The sequence below is a fragment of the Anolis sagrei genome, chromosome 1, assembly GCF_037176765.1.
Source record: "Anolis sagrei isolate rAnoSag1 chromosome 1, rAnoSag1.mat, whole genome shotgun sequence".
NCBI classification, from domain to species: Eukaryota; Metazoa; Chordata; class Lepidosauria; order Squamata; family Dactyloidae; genus Anolis; species Anolis sagrei.
Window position 1 is genome coordinate 228,228,460 of NC_090021.1, and position 19,996 is coordinate 228,248,455.

At 41.1% G+C, this 19,996-nt stretch overlaps 1 protein-coding gene across 15 annotated transcripts in view; it reads right to left on the reverse strand.

Moving 5' to 3' along the window:
* TNS1 (tensin 1) overlaps window positions 1-19,996 on the reverse strand; it is a 354,414-nt gene that overhangs the window by 176,571 nt on the left and 157,847 nt on the right. Inside the window, exon 1 of one of the 15 annotated variants that reach the window (XM_067473726.1) lies at window positions 9,090-9,354. The exons of 13 other annotated variants lie outside the window; for them this stretch is intronic. Coding sequence is in view for 1 of the 2 variants with exons in the window: in XM_060773790.2 (XP_060629773.2) it covers window positions 8,981-9,007 (27 nt within the window). In the remaining variant the exon portion in view is untranslated. One more of the 15 variants, XM_060773790.2, reaches the window with a different exon arrangement.

The following is a 19,996-nucleotide window of genomic DNA, read 5'->3' on the forward strand; positions in this document are numbered from 1 at the left end:
CTTCCTGGCCTGCCTCCGATTTCTCAAGCCAAGACAATGACCCCCAGCAGCCAATGTGCAGGGAGGTCCTGTTGCGGCTTAGGGGGGAGAAATCCAAGCCAGCTTCCTCCACTTATTCCAGGCCAACACACAGCCCCAGGGAATCCTACACTGGCCGGCAACTAAGACAGGTTTTACCTGTCACTCACCTACACAAAGCCAAATTCGAGACTGGGATGGCTAAAGCACAGTGTAGAAGAGAAAGAGGCCTGTACCTTTGACCTATCATTTACCTTTCCACTAACTTTGATAAGCTGCCTCCTCCCTGAATAGCAAGATGGGAGCACTCCATCTCTGGCCTTGGGCTTGAACAATAATATGTGTTTCCCTAAATACCCCAACAGATGGTGAAATTATCTATTACATTTACACAGAGCTGTCATCTTTGGGATGCTTTTAGTTATTACTGACATCTGAAAGTTCTCTCTTAAGAGAGGCAACCCTGCAGAAAACCTCAGTCTGGCACATTCTGCATCTTAATATCTATCTGTCACACCTACCCATATAAATATCTTAAAGACACCAGATTCTTAAGCAGGATCAGCTCTAGTTAGTTCTTGGATGAGAATCCCCAATTAAATACCAGGTGATGCAGTGTAAACTTCAGAGGAAGTTGGAAAACCACCTGTGACTATTTCTCATCTAAGAAAACCTGCATCTACCTGTCACATGCTGCATCTGTATATACCTACTTGTTTCTGTTTACATCGAGAGGTCCTACTGTAGAGATGTATCTGATACAAAAGTTGGTTAATGAGGGAAGTTCACAGCACAAAAAAAATCACTCAGCCTCTCTGAAAGAGTACAGCTCTACTGCAAGCACAGCTTCTCTCCTGGAATTTTCCATAGACTGCAACTCTGGCAACCAGTAACATTTTTGTCCTTTATCCCACACACACATAAAACATGAGAATTAGCCACAATGCTACGGGGTATTCACAGAACACTTTTCCTTAATACAGCACACCTTTAATCTCTTTAATTCCTCATCCCCAAAGAGAATTTAGTTGAACATGGCTGGAGAATTTGTTGTCGTCTATAGTGTTGAGAGTGAAAGCTTCTGGGGTACTTCTTTTCTACTTTGGATGCACTGTGCTATGTTATTCTTATAGTATTGTATTAAAAGGGACAATCATATCTTTATACTTCCTTCTGAACCCCCTTGTATCCTCTCTAGCCTCTTGGATTTTCAGAATAACAGGTATCTTTTAGTCAATAAGCAAAAGTTTAATGCTGAGAAACTTTACAGCTCACAACAATCTGGAACATAAGATCTTCAGAAGCTGTCTTATAAATCCATACCATCTGTCTCAGTACAACATTGACTGTAGGATTCTTTGTGTTTCTGACAAGGTTTATTCCAGAGATACCTAGGAATGAATCTCGGACCTTGTCTTTTTCTTTTTATTATTATTATTATTATTATTATTATTATTATTATTATAAACACAAGTAGAATGATACAAATCTCAATGACAATCCTGCAAAGGGAAATAGAATGAACAGATAATAATATCCCACTTCCATTTTCTCACAATTTGATATGTCCTATTTTCTAAACCTTCCCAAATCCACACTTATCTCCCACTTGTATCCAACCGTTTTTCTCCCTCTCCTCACTGGCTTCATGCCCTCCAGGAACAGTTGTATTCTCAGTTCAAGTGTTATTTTAATGGATCAATTGTAAAGAGAGTATGATTAAATTCTTTATATTTTCTTTTTCTTTTTACTCTATCTATCAAAATTCCCCATTTTGTGTCCTAATTCTTCTTGAAACAGCCTGTTATGTATTCAATTCTTCTTTTGAAAATGTAATCCTGAAGCATAAAGTCAACTAAATATTCAAACCATTTTTAATTCCCACTTTCTATGCTTTATCACTAAGGTTTCCTTTTGACGGCCACTTTCTGTATTTTAGATGGTGGGGAATGTTGTCACTGAAATAGCTTGGTACCAGGAAATAAGCATGTCCACCCTGAGGAAACTAATATTGCACTGGCATGTAAAGCTTTTGCAAGAAAACAGAAGTATTGCCTAGGACAGTATCCAAGACAGTGGGAGGCTGTGGCCAGTTTTCCACTGCCAGACCCTGCAGCTTAGCTGCTAAGGACTCCTATATCCTGGTCTCCTCCCTTCTGGGTTGGGAGGTGTTCTTGGATCTATGCACCCTAGTGGAACTCAGGCAGGGAATTTGGTCCAACCCACCCAGTTGCTATCCAGTGACTCAGTATAACCTTACCAAACAGTCTCAGTAATGCCAACCAACATGTCTGCTCCCCATATGATTCCCACCCTGGGTATGCAATAAAATAAACAGCCCAATCCCATATGATGGGACACAGAGATGGAACATCAGCTCTCATATTCCTGAATAAAACGATACATTTTTTTCCACCATCTGAGAATGCCTGAAAGCCTTTACAGCACACAGCCCTATGTGAGTAATGGCCTAAGGCCACACTCAGTTGTATCTTTTTGGTCATGGCAACATCTGGACTGAGATTACTTCTGTTAGGAATGCAGTGACTGCCATGCACATCACACAGGCTGCCCAAATCGCAACACTTTCCATACCAGTGCCCATTGCAAGAAGTAATGAGGCAAGAATTCCAGAATGTGCCATGTGGTGATTGTAACACTGGAGATCCGAGCCTTTGGGAGGCTGGAAAATCCAAAGCTGAAAGGACCCAACACAGGGCATGAGCTGGTATTTCCTACCTGAACTAAAGAGATCTGTGTTCAAATCCCTCCTTAACTATCCATCTCACAGGACATGATGCAACCAATCACTATTTTCCAGTCAACATTCCTATGCTGAATGAAAAGCAACATGAAAACAAAGCAGGAGAGAACACCAGGCAACCCCAAGCACTTTTTGCTTTTGTTGTTTGTCATCAGGCCAGTGATGACTTATGGTGGCCCAATGAATGAGGACCTCCAAGAGCCACAGTCATCAAATACCTGCCACAGGTCTTGCAAACTCAGGTCCTTGGCTTCCTTGATTGAGTGTATCCTCCGGTACTGCAATCTTCCTCCTATCCTACTGCCTTCCACTTTATTGAGCATTATTGTCTTTTCCAATACTTCACATCATCTCATGATATGTCCAAAGCATAATAACCTCAGTTAATTATCTTGCCCTCTAATGATGAATTGGAGATGTACTCTGTGATCCATTTGTTTCTTTTTTAGCAGTCCATAATATCCACAAAACTCTCTTCCATTTCAAATAAGTTAATTTTCTTCCTGTCCATTTTCTTAATGGGGCAGAATCTATTTATACTCTAGCAAGAGACACAAGAGTGCTTAGGCATGGGCATGAATGCATTATAGTGTGAAACAGGCAAGAAACAATAAGGCACTGTGTCAGGAGAGGAAGGAAAATGTTTAAGAAATGAACTTAAATATTACAATATCTTTGCGAAAATATATATGATTTTTTTAGAGTAGATATCAATAGGTAGGAAAGAGTTACTGACTCCAGAGGGTCTACCTAGTTACATTCTATGAATGTATGTTGCCTGTAAAATTAACTTCAACCCCAGACCAAGAGCAATTTGCAATTTTTAGATTTGAAGTGAGATAGTGCAAGAATCAGCAGGCCAGGGAAAAGAGTTTCTGTCTCAGAGCACAAGCACCACAATGCTATCTAACACATCTTTAAATACCAACCCCCTGCACAGAAAACCGCAGCATGCAGTGCGGTTTACACCTGGTGAGAAAAGAACTAATGGGACCAGAATGTAAATAGAACAGGCATTAGATTTACCCTGTCCTCACTGCTACTAGGATGGAACTGATTAGGATTAAGTCCTCAAAGAAACAAGATAGAAGTACAAACCAGTTTTTTTCCACTACATGAATGAGAACAGGGATTGATTGTTCTCTGCTGATGCCGAAGGTAGCATTAAAAAGGAATCTGTTTTCATTGTACAGAACAGTGCATTTAGGCTTTAGGCTATAAAAGACTTGAAGCCTAAGTGTAAGCTCTCAGGTGCTCAGAAAACCAAATTATGTTGTACATTGCTGTTTATATATTGTGTACATGTACACATCCTTTATGACATGAAAATAACTTAGTAGAGCAATAGAATCTCAACCTTTCAGAATGTATCAGTATGCTGTTTGCATCAGCATTGGGTACCTTTGTCCAAAAATGAGATTCTTTTATGCCTGATAACTCCTGGATTTGTTATCTCTGCCTTGTCCTCATTTCAATTATTTGCCACACCCAGCATGTGTTCTAACTTTTTTTTTCATGTCAGGAGCAATTTGAGAAACTCCAAGTCGCTTCTGGTGTGAGAGAAGCCACCTGCAAGGACATTGCCCAGGGGATGCCCAGATGTTTTACCATCCTGTTGGATGAGAGCTGGAGCTGACAGGGGGAACTCATCTATGCTCTCCCCAGATTCAAATCTCCAAACTGTCAGTCTTCAGTCCTACCAACAAAAGGGTTTAACCCATTGCGCCACCAGGAGCTCCTATGTTTTCTAATATGCCAATGTATGCCCATACAGGAATCTGTGCAAGGGAATTATGTAAACAAAGCCCTTCATTAAAGTACAGAGGAAATACTGACCAGACACAGAAGGGATTATAGTAGATGAAGTGATTTTTTGGGGCGGTATATAGGATGGAACAAACAGATATCATAGCACAGCCAAACAAGCAGAAAATAAAAACACTTCCAAGCAGGGGGGAAAGCAACTTGGAACTTCTCAAAGAGTTCCACCAGCCCAGGAAGTCCCGTTAATGCTACACCCTTCCACAAAACAATGCACTAACCGTCCTGCTTTAATTGCCAAAGCAGATTTGTTTAAAAGAACTACAGCTCTTAGTCAAATGTTTGGACTTCATTGTTTTAGATTGCTCCCCTTTTGGCCCACTTTGACAAGTGGGGAAAGGTCCAAATCTGGGATCAAATTGCACCACAGAGTCCTGAGCAAAAGAAAACTTGACATCAAGTGCAAGTGAACACGGTCCATTCATTCAAAAGGAATATCCAAAGGGAATTAGCTTAGCTTACAAAAGTCATATTCTTTAACACAGTGGCTTTTCTCAAGTCTGTCAGTTGCATATATGTAGTGGATTTTTACTCATTACTGACCAATACCTGTCTCAAAGATAAAATCTGTCTCAAATGGAACAGCAAATCTGAAAATTCAAGCTTGCATACATAACAATTTGAATTATTTTGGTTCAAGGTCAGCTAGGCCTAAATTCCCCAAAGGCGCCAGATTCTATATTATCTTGGAAGCCAGTAGGGTCAGCGCTGGGTAGTACTTGGATAGGAGGCCACTAATGAAGCACTGATGCTATAAGTTATATTTCAGAGGAAAGAACTGGCAAAACTACCCCTGAGTATCCCTTGCCTAAGAATACCCATAAAATTCATGGCCTCACCATAAATCAATAGGCAGCCTGAAGAGAAACACACATTAACAGGCTGAAATAATAGACTGAATCAAGGATATAATGTAAAACAAGTACAACTCAATTCCTGCACCCAATAGTGAAGAACAAGACAGGTTACACTGCAGACAAAGCTATATAAGCCTTAATGTAATGGATGTAAATAGGAGTCAAAATCATTAATCGTGGCCCTTCTATATTCCTAAGAAGTCTTAGCATTGTTGTTGGAAATGCCTTCAAGGTATTTCCAACTTATGGTGAACCTATCATTGTTTTTTCTCAGCGAGATTTGTTCAGAGGGCATTAGACATTTCCTTCCTTGGAGACTGAAAGAATACTTACAATCACCCAGTGAATCTTTGGTCAAACAGAGATTTGAAGTGCAATCTCCCAGTATCCTAATCCAAAGCACTGCACCATGCTGACACTCCTTAACATGCATCACTGAATTGTGCCCATTACAGGATTTCAATATATTTTGGATGATTAGGAAGTTCTAGGCACTGAAATTCAGTGATAAGAAAGTGAAATTTCCCAACTTACAGCCCCTAGTCAGTTGGAGGATGACATTGATTAAACCAAATCTGGAGATCTTTTTCATTCAGACAGTGGGATTTCGTTATAGAGAATTACTTGAGCACCTCATTCCAATGGTGGGCAGGGCCAAAAGCAAAATGATAGGATACAGATTCCCACTATATTTTAACTTAAAGTTCTTATTGTCAGTAATTAAGCCTAAGGGGGTGCATTTAAGCAATTCAGAATGGATGGTGAACAATATAAAAGCCATCAAAAGAAAAATGGCAAGGTCTTCTAAGATGGCTAAGATGAACTAGGACCCAAGTAGGACTGGATTTCACTCCCAGAATTTAAGGTTCTCCAGCCCTGAATGAAACAGTTTGTTTGTTTGTTTGTATCCCACTTTCTCCAATGAGTGGGATTCAAAGTGGCCACCCATAGTGTAGATAGCTCCAATACATGCGCAGAAGCTTTTTATTAAATGTACCCTTATTAAACAGCACAAAAGCTCAGCTCCCTTCCAAACAACTAGAGGGATTATTTGCATGCAAGTATGTTTACCAGTGTTCCCAGATTCCTTCTACAACCTGCAGTCATTCTACATTATTGTTCTCTCTAGCAGGCACATTTTGCCCTTCTTCAGTGTCCAGCTGGCCATTAACAGTTTCCGACAGCGACCTTTGTTTTGCTTTTTTCGTGGGATGACGCATCCATTTCCAGGCTTACAAGGACTGTTTCCTTTTTCAAAGAACAGATCATGGATGGACCAAGCCTAAATCCATCTGTGCTGAAAAAGTTCTGCGTAGAGAGCAAAGCCAAGGCGGACACAGAACAGCGTCAGCCAAGAGTTCTCTCTGGCCTTAAGGAGTCCCAGTCCCTTTCAGTAATTTTTAAAAAGAAAGAGAGCAATCAATATACACAATGGGTTTTTTCCCCTTGCTACTTATAGTTTCATTAAATAATTTTTAACAAGAAATCAGAACAGAACACAGTATAAAAGACAAAAAAAAAGATTCCTTTAAAAACATGAGTTCTTTCATTTATTTATTTATTTATTTTAAAAATAGCCTCACTGAGTTGCTGAAAGACTCCTTGGATTTCTGCCTCCCAAGCTCTTCAATGTTGCACCGAGTGAGCTCCCATCTGTCAGCTGCAGCTTCTCATGCAGGGACATGAAAGAAGCCTCCCACAGGATGGTAAAACATCCGGGCATCCCCTGGGCAATGTCCTTGCAGACAGCCAATTCTCTCACACCAGAAGTGACATGCAGTTTCGCAAGTAACTTCTGACACCAAAAAAACCAAAACCCACCAAATTGCTTCTGCATCCCTTAATCTATAAGACCAACTATTTCTGTAAATGGTCCAGCCATTAGAGATGGGGGAGGAGAAAGGGATTCATAATTTTGCTGAGAATTTTACACCAAAAAGGTAACTTTCCCAAACTTTGCCCATGAGAAGAGCCAGTGTGGTACAGTGATTTGAGTGTTGGATTTTTTATTTGTTTATTTATTTATTATGACTGGAAACCAGGATTTGGATCCCAACTCAGTCATGGAAACTCAGTGGATGACCTTGGGCAAGTCACACTTTCTCAGTATCAGAGAAAGGCAAAGGCAACCCTTCTGAACAAACCTTACCAAGAAAATCCCATGGTAGGTTTCTTTAGTGTCACTGTAAATCACCTGCAATGTGAAGGTGCATAACAACAACAGCAAAAGCTTGTGGGCACTTCAATATGGAAATTTAACAGGAAAAAAATCCCATTTCTTTCTGATACAATTTACCACAGTTCTGCATCTCTGTCAGAAAATAGTTATTAGAACTTCTCTCTGTAAAGCAGATGGATATGAATAGTTTTGCAAAGGCATAAATGCAAACTAATCTCTGCAGACTAGTTAATGAAGAGCTTGAAATAAAATGTGAAACAAAACTCAAACTTTTGTTTCAAATTGAGACCCAAGTAAATATGAATAGGCTTGAACCCACAAGACTTCTAGAATGTTCAACACCAGACCTGTTGGGGACTGCCAATTTTAGTTTGTAACAAGAAACATCCACTATAAATCCAAGGATTTCTGTTGTCCATCACACACAATACTCCTACTACACCATCCACTTAGTGATCAAATACATTACCTGAAAACCTCATCACTACAGATAAGGAATAAACCAAGGACAGAGAACTCTCCAGCTCTGATTACGAAGTAATCAGACCTAGAAAGTGACAAAGAGTGACATTTCATTGTTGTAGCTTTAGGAGATCAGTCACATGTAAACTCCTATCTAACACTTGTGGTCTAAATCACAATCATGTTCACACTCCTTCCAAATTACCTGTTTCCGTAGTTCTTGCTCAACTAAGTAAGTGAAGGAGCAAAACAGAAGCACAGGCACTTGCTTTGTTAGCTTGTTTTCATTCTTTACCTTCCCACTCCAGCTACGGCTGAATCTGAAATGATTCCAACACACGTGCCTTGTTCTCGCTAACAACAGTGCTAAGGGTTATATGGGTGCAGCAGGACAGCAATCTCCTTTGCATTCCAAAGATATGCTGTCCTGGCAAAAGAGTGCACAAACACACGTAACTGAAAATAGATGGTGAGAATGAAACAAAGAGGCGCAGGACACCTCACTCTTCAACAATACTGTTTTACCCATCATGTGCCTTAACCTCAATAATACAAGGACACTCTCCATTCTCCAGCATAAAGTTTACTTAGTACACTCTAGCTTCCTCCTTCCCTCACAACAATGTTGACAAATGTAATACGGACTCCAACAATCCAGATTTCCTTCAGAGGTTCCCTGTTTCCTTAAAATGTCCAGTTTATTTTTAGTAACTGCCATGCCTTCATGAAGTATTTTGCATTCCTAGTTAGAAGGGACTTTATTAACTAAATCAAAACAAGACTTCTCTCTTTTATGAGCGAATCCCCTAGATCCTCCATTGCCACTTCCCCCAATGTCCTTTCCCTCTTGATCAAGTAAAATTGACAGATGGACAGTACCTGGTTCATTACGCTTCCAAAATCCATTCTGCTGGGCTGTTTTATTTAGAAGTGGACCTCCAAGGTAAGGGGTTACTAGATCCAAAGGACAAGGGACTCTTGGCCTCACCTTTAGTTCTCTTCTCCCTTCTTCATGGTCCGCAAGAACCAGCAAAATGTTTGTGAAACAGCTGCTCAGTGCAAAAAGTGTTAGTCAACGCTGGTGGTGGAAAAGAAGTTACACAGTATTCTGCTAGGAATGGAGAGAAGCCAAGGTCTTGCATTCAGACATAGGCAAAAGGGGAGACAGAGTTGAGGCTTTCTGGGATGGTGGAGCTTGGGGAGAGCAGTGTGCAGTGATGAAGCAGAGAGGGGAAAAAGCTTTCAGAACTGCCTCGAAAAGGATTTTCCTCCTTCCCAATCTCCACCTTATTAGCACGGCCTCCCCCCGCCCCACCGTGCATCGCTGTCCAAGTACAACATTGCACACGCCCAAAAACAACACCACTAACTGTGTTGGTCTCTCTGGGTTTTTTTCCCTTCCTTTCCTCCTCCTTCAACTTTAAAGGGCATTGCAGCCATAAAGCAGACTGTATGAAAGATCAGGGAGGGAGTCAAAGCAGCGAGGAGGAAAGCAAGCCTGGATTGGAGAGGAGAGTGAAATAAAACATTGCAAGCGTGCTGAGCAAACTGGCTGCTTGTTTTAATCTCATTCAGACAGGAAGGTCTGGCATGTCTATCATGCCACTGTGGTGGACAGATGAGATCAGGAAGGCCTCTGTCCTGGGTGTTCTCTCTCAGGCACTTTATATTTTGAATGCTGAACTCCTTTTTAGAGTTCACAGTGGTCTATTCTGTACATGAGGGGGCAGAGGGGATTGCACCAATTTAGTCTGTGAATGTCCTTCTGCATTTTCTATGTCATTCCCCTAGTTTACTATCAGAAGAAAAGAAACACAGCAGGAAGCAGAGTGAGCTAGAAGAGTTATCCCTGATAGGCTAGATTTTTATAACTTTTATTAATATGTTTGCAATGGCACTAATGAAGCCTCCTCTTAGTCTCTTGAGATCCTACCCCCTCACTCTATAGCAGGGGTCTCCAAATTAAAGCTCACAAGCCAGATGCACACACTCCCCAAGGTCATTGATGCAGCCCTCACCCTAGACTTTAGAGTTAGGGTTGACCTAAGTCTGAAATGACTTGAAGGCACACAACAACAACAATCCTAATTAACTTGACTATCTCGTCAGCCAAATGTAGGCCCACACTTCCCACTGAAATACTTGTACGTTTAGGTTGGTTAAATTATTTTCATTTTAAATATTGTATTGTTCTTTCATATTTTTTGTATTACAAATAACATACGTGAAACGTGCATAGGAACTTGTTCATGTTTTTTAAAACTCTAGTCCCCCAACAGTCTGAAGGACCATGAACCAGCCCTCTGCTTAAAAAGTTTGAGGACTCTTGCTCTATTACATATACAAACACGACCATTCATATCTCACCCATAGTCGAAGGTCCTTACAGTGTGATCCAAGCAGAGCCAAACCATTAGGCAGTGTGGGTTAGTCACCTCAAGCAGGAGTACTGAGGTATTATGCAAGGAAAGGCAGCTGATTGGGCTTGGCTACTAGAGGTGGGGAAAGCCATTTGTGGGCTTCTCTGTTCCACTGTGCCAAAATAATATTCACCTTCAATAAGATGGATAAGTGTAATTTCCTATTTTGCCACAAGTAACAAAATATCTTCAGCATGCACTTGGCTGTGTGGATCCTTTAAACACCAGCTAAAGCAAACTTAAGGAATACATGTACGTGCACACACTTTTCCCAGCCTCTTTTTTATTTGGTTGCCAAAGTCAAATAATATACAATATTGGGGGGAGGCTGTATTTCTCTGGATAAACTAGATCTTAAAATACAAAGATGTGGTCATCCAGATGTTGTAGGGCTGCAACTCCCAGTAGATCTCACTACTGGCTAAGGCTTCTAGAGCTTGTTATCTAACATTGCCTCAATAGCTGTCTGTTTCCCATCTTTTTTACATGCAAGTTTACAAGCCATACATTGCATGCAAACCCATTCCTCATTAGCCACTTGCTCTGCTACTGTCATGACTCTCTTCAAGCTGCTTCTTCTCGTCACCCCAAAACTCTAGATGCCTGTGTTCAGCAGTACACACACAAGTCTGGAATCCAGTCCATGAAAGGGAAAAAGCTTGAAGGTGGAGTGGGGTGCCATTAATCAGGAAAAATAGTCAGTGATGAGATGAAAAATGGCCAGAACCAGAGGTGTCTGTTACAGATAATATTGTGCACCAAGACTGCCTTTGATATCTGAGCCTATAGAAAGCAATGGTTGCAACTACAAAGGTTGGGCAAGTATAACTACATTTTACTTTAAGAAGGAGGATATTGGTTTGTGATGCTAACAACTAGAAAAATAACAAATTACATACCAGATTTCACAATGTTTTTCCTAAGTATGACATAAGTCTCTCTTTGAAGATAGTTCGGAAGCTTCAACTGGTTCAGAGATCAGTGGCCAGATTACTAACTGGGGCTTTGCACACGGAGAGAACCACAACCATGTTGTGACAGCTTCACTGGCTATCAATCTGCTTCCAGACTAGATACAACGTGCTGGCCCTTACCCTTAAAGCCCTAAATGGTTCAGGTACAAACTACCTAAGTTCCTGCCTCTTCTTGTATGAACCTGCCCATTCACCACGTTCTTCTGGTGAGACCCTCCTCTCGGTCCCACCTTTGTCTTATACTCAGTTGGTGGAGACAAGAGCGAAGGCCTTTTTGCAATCCCCCACACACATTAGAACAGCCCCCACACTCTCCCCTTTTAAAGTTTCCCCCTGACATTTTAAAGTTTCCCAGAGTCAAGTCCGACTCTGGGATGTGGTGCTCATCTCCATTTCTAAGCCGAAGAGCCGACGTTGTCCGTAGACACCTCCAAGGTCATGTGGCCGGAATGACTGCATGGAGCACCTTTATCTTCCCACAGAAGCAGTACCTATTGATCTACTCATATTTGCATGTTTTCAAACTGCTAGGTTGTCAGAAACTGGGGCTGACAGTGGAAGTTCATGTCACTCCCCGGATTTGAGCTTGTGACCTTTTTGTCAACAAGCTCAGCAGCTCAGCAGTTTAATCCACTGAGCGACCGGGGGTTCCTTTTTAGGAAATTATTAAAATCCCACCTATGCACCCAGGCTTATGAGGAACAGTATGCTTAACCACCTGACTTCCCGTGAAATGAATGTTTAATGAAAATGGCTTTAATTTAACTTATCAACTCGGCTTGTAATACTTTTACAAATTGCTTATTTGATTATGTTTTACTGATTTGTTATTGCTTATCTTGTTTACTTGTGTTATATTACTTTGTTATTTATCATGTATGTCTGGCATCGAATGGCTGCCATTTTTGTTGTGAGCTGTCCCAAGTCCACAGTGAGGAGATGGGACAGAATACAAATAAAGTTGTTGTTGTTATTGTTATTAGAACAATACTGCCACTCTTTCTTTCTTGAACCACCAGTTTTGTAGGGTTCCCATGGAGGGTGCAGAAACTGACATTTCACATTTGATGTTTCACAGCAAATGCTAGGCTACCCCAAGTAAAAATAAGACAAAGAAAGAAAGAAAGAAAGAAAGACAGACAGACAGAGGTGGTAGGTGGATTTCAGGATGGAGCTCCATCAAAAATGACTACTCAAAAAATTGAGTAGCTGAACGGTTCATTTAAGGGCAGTTCCTTGGAAAAGAGTGCAGGAATTGGCCTATTCCTTATTTCTGGGACTAATTCTTATTTGACCTGCTCAGATCCTCCCCTCGGCTTGTTCTTTTATTCCATGGGCCCAAGGGGAGTCACGGTGTTTGTATGTATTGCAGTTCTCTCTCACACACCTCCCTGGCCAGAGGCCTACCTCCCAAAACACAGCCAGCCCTTGATGAGTCAAGCTTTCCGGGTGCCTCCCCTTCTTCTCAACCCTACACTGAGCTTTTATTGCACATCTGGATCCAGTTGTGGCTTTCACATTAGGGGCACTCAGAGAGGGCTGCCTCTAAAAGCTAGAGCAGCCAAAGATTTCAAACAAAAGAAGAAAGAAGGAAATTTTTTTTAAAAAAAATCAAATAAATTGGAAGGGATTTGCTGCTGTTCTCAAACTCACTCATGAGAGCTTGCAGAAGACTGCAGCTTGGATGCAGAGAGACCCCAAAATGCCATCCCCATGCAAATTGCTTGGTCATGGTGGGATCGCTTAAAAAATGAAAGCTAACATACCCAGAGGAATTCTCAGTGATGGAGAAAGCTGAAGATCACGCAGAGTCCTTCCAGAGAATTAACAATCAACTGAATGAAGACTCAGAGATCCCTCTTTCGGAGCTTCCTCCCAAATTTGTTCTACTTTTGCTCAGGGTGTTCTGTCTCAGTTTTTCCCACCCACCACACTTCCCCACTTCTGTACAGGGGTGTGGCTGAGATAGAAGATGTGCCCAGAACAGAATTATGGTTTATGAATTGATTTCTCCAGCATGCAAAGTGTCCATCTGACTGCTGCCAATACCAACTGTTTACATTATTTATATGATATATGGACTGATGTTTCACTTTGTTCTCTTCCACTCTTCCATGGCAGAGGGCAGTACTGTACAGTATATTTCTTTTTTGGCAGATTCAGTGCATTAATTCTCAATGTCTCCAAGGCCTTTGGCCAGAAATAACCAGTTCAATTCAGAAGTAATCTATCACACCAAACCCTGTCCCCCACAAGCCCACAACGCAGCTCCCATTTTCAATGTCAACAAAGAACTTGAAAAGCAAGAATGGCAAGGGGATGGGGAAGGTGTCTCTGTACAGAACTGATAGGCTGCATTACTTTTGGTTGATCATGCAAGTTGTATGTGACCTCACACATTAGAAACTTCTTATTAAACCAAAAACAGTAGGTAAGGTTACAGTAGGCCAATACAGGGAAGGTACACAAGATATAACAAAATAAATGCCTAAGAAGTAGTTGGATGCACTTAGAGATTGATTGGGCCTCTACTTCAGTGTTAATCTGCAAAAAATACCCCTTTTTTGGGGGGGGGGGAGAAGAAACTGTGTATGTTATGTTATTCCCTTGACAAAACATTTTTGTCTTCTATCTAGAAGTCACATACTCTTATGCCCCTTCTACACTCTCCTTATATCCCAGGATATGACCCCAGGCTATCAGCTTTGAACTGGATTATATGAGTCTCGCCTGCCATATAATCTGGGATAAGCAAATAATCTGGGATCAGATCCTGGGATATAAGGGCAATGTAGAAGGGGACTTAGTCTCGTGACCGGTTTGCCATAGGGTTTCTATAAAGTTAGAAATGACTTGCACATACACAACATATAGTAAGGACATGTATCAACAATGTATCTTAGCAGCACTGCCTTCACACTGTCCTGCTTCCTTACCTTTTTTCTATGTTGTGAAAGTAGCAGTGCTTTTTAGTAGTAGTGACTCAGAGAATCCTTTCCTGCTCTTTTGGCCCTTAAAATATTTTCCAATGAGTTTTAGTATCCCCCCCTCAAAAGCTACTGAAATTAGGGTAACAGATAAAAACATGCTTGTTATATTTTGGGACATCTACCAAAAGTCCTTGATGATTTATTTGTGTCTACCTCCCCCTCCTTTGCTTCTAGGAATCCACAATGATTGGAATTTTGACTTTGCAACTTGATATTTGGCACTGCTACTTGGGTGACTACCAAAAGTATCTTGTCAGATTTTGAGGCATTTACCATGGATTCCTTTTTCACCTGGTTTCGAGTTATTCTCCTGTTTAGAATTTTGATATGACACTTGGCATAGCTACTCGGATGACAATTAAGACTCTGTCACATTTTGCATGTCACCTCAATAATTTATGGCTGTACAGACACCAAGAGATCATCTTTTACTATATACAACAAGGATGGATTTGTCTTACTATCAGTTGCTGAAGTACAATTCTTTCCATATTCACATTGAATGAAATCTCAAAGTATTCAAAGGAATTTGTGTCAGTAAAGGCTTCAGTGGGGTTTTATGGTTGAGCAGGAATTCAGACCCTGTTCTCTAGACCAAAGGTTCTCAAACTGTGCTCCGTGGAACCCTTGGAGCTCTGCAAATGATAGTGAGGGGCTCTGCAATACCATGCACCTCCTCCTCTTTCCTCCTCTTCCTGAGAAATGCAAGGAAGTTGAAATCTGGAATTGCTGAAACAGCAACAACAGCAACAACATTGTTCTCCCAGGAAACAGCCCCCACCCCCACCCCACTCGCTGGCCAGACACTTTTTCTTGCCATCCAGACCCTTTTTTGCTTCCATAACCCTATTTCCTTCCCACTGTTGAGAACATACTTTGATTGTGTTTTTCCTGCATGGCAGAAGGGAGTTGAACTGGATGGCCTCTGGGGTTGCTCTTATTATTATTATTGTTGTTGTTGTTGTTGTTGTTGTTGTTATTATTATTATTATTAGTAGTAGTAGTAGTAGTATAACAAAGGCTTGTTGTCCATCTGTTGGGGTGCTTTGATTGTGCTTTTCATGCATGGCAGAATGGAGTTAAACTGGATGGTCCCTGGGGTCTTCCACCAAAATACTGTTAAGTTTATGTTGGTTAATATTGTCCTTCATATTAAATATGGTATTGCTCTTTCTTTCTTTCTTTCTTTCTTTCTTTCTTTCTTTCTTTCTTTCTCTTTTTGTTTTTTTTGCACTACAAATGATATATGTGCCATATGCATAGGAATTTGTTCATGTTTTTTCCCCAATTAGTTTGCTCAAACAGTCACCATCCATCTGCCACTGGCCTGGCTTGGCTGTCAAATTTTAAAACATAGTGCATACCCTGTGTCCAAAAGTTTGCCCATTCCTGATATATATACATTATATACTTAATACAGTATCTTATATAATATATAAACATTTTTGGGGCTCCACAAGAAACTTTTGCCTCAAAAAGGGCTCTGCAGTTGAAAATGTTTGAGAACCCCTGCTTTAGACTCATAATCGCTCAAACTACAATGCCATGGTACCCGAAATCTGCTACCATAGATGGCTGTGTGATTCTGCCTAAGAGTCGAGCCAGCCTTATGAGCAGTATTCAACATGGATCAACCTTTCCCACCCACCTGCTGTTTAAAAGAACATAAAGAAAAGTTCTCTGTTTTACATTTCCTGTTTCCTTCCTTGTCATTCAGGACTGCTTGCTATCCATAGCTAGCAAGCAGCATGGTGTTCCAAAAACTGGAAGATCCCATTTCTGTCCCATTCCAAGTGCTCTCCTTCCAACCCCCAACCAAGGTGCAGGAACAAACTGAGATGGCGCATACAGCTTATATCTGTTGAAATAGCCCTGTGGGTGTCACCAAGTAAATTTAGCTCTGTTTAGATCACAAGAGACAGACAGCGCTTGCTGACTCAGACTGCATCCCTCTGATTCATTCTGCCAGCTGGCAAGGAAGTTCCAGGGAAGCTGCTGTTGAAAGTACAGCAAAGGAACAATCTTGCCCTTCGAGGCCATTGCAAATATTCACTGAAAAGGCATGCAAAACCATACATGGGTATCAGTTGGTGAAATGGAAATGCAGCAATAACAAAGAAATGTTGTTCCATTTCAAAATGGTTTCTTTTTTCAAAGTTGCCTTCATGGCATTCAGGAAAATGGCAACAGTACCAAAAGGAAACAATCAATGGCAGTAATTATACAACATTTCATTCATATTTATGTGTATCTATAGGTAGATACTAGATAGATTATAATATTGTCACTATTTTGACCATTTAATGTGAGGGCTCTATAGGCGTGAGGCTTTTTGTACATGGAAGCCGCCTCTTGTGAAAGCTTCCATGATTCATCTTATTAGTAAGCTGCAAAGTTCCCTTGCACTCTTTAATACTAAAAACACACATTTTTCAAAACCAAAACTGCACATATGGTTATTTTCAGTTTTGGTTTTCCTCTCCTTCCTTGGGGTTGGGCATTTTGGGCAGTCCATGGAGACTGCTGGGCAGAAAACTGGGCCACTCACCCTTGCTTTAAAGCCTACTTTCAAATAAGGGTATCCTGTGTTCTTTATGAATAAACCTGAAAGAGCTATACATTGACATTCTAATTATAGTAAGGACATGTCTATGAATAGCAAATTACAATGAAAGTTCATTTAAAAACAGAAATAGTCATGGATGCAGTATGCCTAGCCAAACCACCACGAGTGACAAAACAAAGCTCCCAAATAAAATGTCACGGCTGTGAAAGCTTCTCCTAGGAAGCAGTGAAAGAAAAGTTAGATATTCCTCCAGGATCCTGAAGTCTGAACATGAGCCACTTCATCCAGACCACAACTTGAAAATATAATATTGGATGATGTTGGACTACGATTCCCTCAGTATCTGCACTGGGAATGCTGGCAGAGGAGTTTCTATCTAACAAACAACTTCATCAAACAGCACTCCAAAATGTGTATCAGATTCCTAACTTGAGAATTCATTCACACTACAACATTATGGTGCAATTATTCCACTCCAATAGTCATGGTTCCATCTTCTAGAACCCTGGGACTAGTAGTTTAGGGTGGCACTAGAAGAACATTTTGGTTGAGAAATCTAAATGTGCTTCCTCAAACTCTTCCCATGATTCCATCAGATGGAACCATGATACTTATAGTGACCCCATGAATTTCATAGGGCTTTCTTAAGCAAGCAATACTCAGAGGTGGTTTTGGAAGGTCCTTCCTCTGAACTATAGTCTCTAGAGCAGTGGTTCTCAACCTGAGGGTCCCCAGATGTTTTTTCCTACAACTCCCAGAAATCCCAGCCAGTTTACTAGCTGTTAGGATTTCTGGGAGTTGAAGGTTGAAACATCTGGGGACCCACAGGTTGAGAACCACTGCTCTAGAACTTAGTATGATAGTCTCACATCCAAGCACTCACCAGCTCTGACCCTGCTTAGCTTCCAAGATCAGACAGAATCTGATGCCATTGGGGTATGTAATTGTTACTTTGTGGTATTCAGTGGTTACTATTAAGTTGGACTCATTACACATGTGGCTCTTAATGAGACATGCCACATTATCACAGGGTGTCTGCGCCCTACACCACTTGAGAAACTACACTGTCTAGCCGGTATCGCATCGCCTGACATCCACCGGGAAGTAGCAGCCAATAGTGAAAGGACCAAGGCAGTGACATCTCCAGCTCATCCCTTGTTTGGGTATCAGCCAGCACATCAATGACTTAAATCAAGAAATAGTTTTCTAAGATCTACAGAGACACTCGCTGGAACACCCCAGCAAGCAAGAGTCCAAAAGTGGCAGGCTCAAACCCAGAACCTCAATCAATGGCTGATACCAAATGAGAGACTCCCCCTGGGCACACAGAAAACTGGGTGACTTGGAAGGCACTGAACAGACTGTGCTCTGGCACCATGAGATGTAGAGCCAATCTTAAGAAATGGGGCTACAAAGTGGAATCCACGACATGCAAGTGTGGAGAAGAACAAACCACTGACCACCTGCTGCAATGCAACCTGAGCCCTGCTTCATGCACAATGGAGGACCTCCTTGCGGCAACACCAGAGGCACTCCAAGTGGCCAGATACTGGTCAAAGGACATTTAATCAACTACCAAGCTTGCAAACTTTGTGTTTTGTCTGTCTGTCTGTTTGTTTGTTTTGTTACAAATGTAATACAATTGTCTGGTTGCTCCTGATATGATAAATAAATAAAATACTCATTACACAGTAGAAAATACACTGCAATGAAACTAACCAGTTTCCAGTGCTGGCAAGATAATGCATAACCTGGAGTAGCTGACAAATACAGTTAATATCACCCATCAGATTTAGCTGCTGAAATTCAGGTTGGGATAATACTGCTAATTCGAACCCTCTTGCCATCCACAATTCTTCTCATTCACCCCATACACTTCCAATTCAAGGCAGGTATTCCCATTTCATGCATTCAATGATGCTGCTCAGTCCCAGGCAGCAGATTTTGTTTCAGTCTTTGCAGCTGACTGCATAGAGGCCCTGTGTGATGTTCTGAACTGTGTGTTAGTGTTCCTTCCATGTGCCTTGTCATTGATGAGGTGAGTAAAAGGGATGTGAGTGTCCAGGGACAGGCACACACTCCATTTCTCCAAGTGCGATGGCATTCCTGAGATTCCAACAGCTGCTTTCCAGGCTCTGTGAACTGCACTTCCTTGGGAAAACATATAAGACATTTTATAGCTTCTAAAGCAAGGGGTGAGGGAGAAATGCTGGGAAATACTTGGTACCAGAGAGAGTCCTAATAAGAGACAGCACAATGTAAGGATTGATCTCAGGCAGCGCAAAAGTTGCCTCCACATCTACAATGTAGAATTAATGCAGTTCGACACGGCTTTGACTACCATCACTCAATGCTATGGCATCATGGGAGTTGCAGTTTTATAAAATCTTTTACCTTCTTTACCAAAAGTATTACTGCCTCACCAAACTACAAATCCCAGAATCCATAGCATTTAAAGTGGTGTATTAATTCTACAAACAGATGCACCTAAGAACAAAAGTTCATGTTTCTTGAAGGGAAAATGTGATTCCAATGAAAATTACTGAGCCAGATAAACACATACCATGACTACCTCCACATTTGGTTGAGACTACCTAAAAGTACATTTTTTTACACAGGGTGTTACTGCTGAGTGAGGAAAAGGCCAAGAAATACACCATCAAGAACCAAGACTTCTGTATTCTAAATGGAAACTTGCACTCCTCTCCACAAGTGAAATAAAGCATAGTTACATTGACTATGAAAGTCTGCATAATTCATGCAAGTTGCAAAATTTCCCGTGGTACAGAAATTTCACTTTTTAAGCAAAGGCTTTCTATTCGTGCTTCAAGGTTTAATGGCTGCATGTGACCCCCCCCCCCCCATTTTTTTAATCCCCACTCCTGTTGAAATATTCAGGATACTACCTTCCTTTAATATTAGAAGGAAGATTATATCATTAAAAT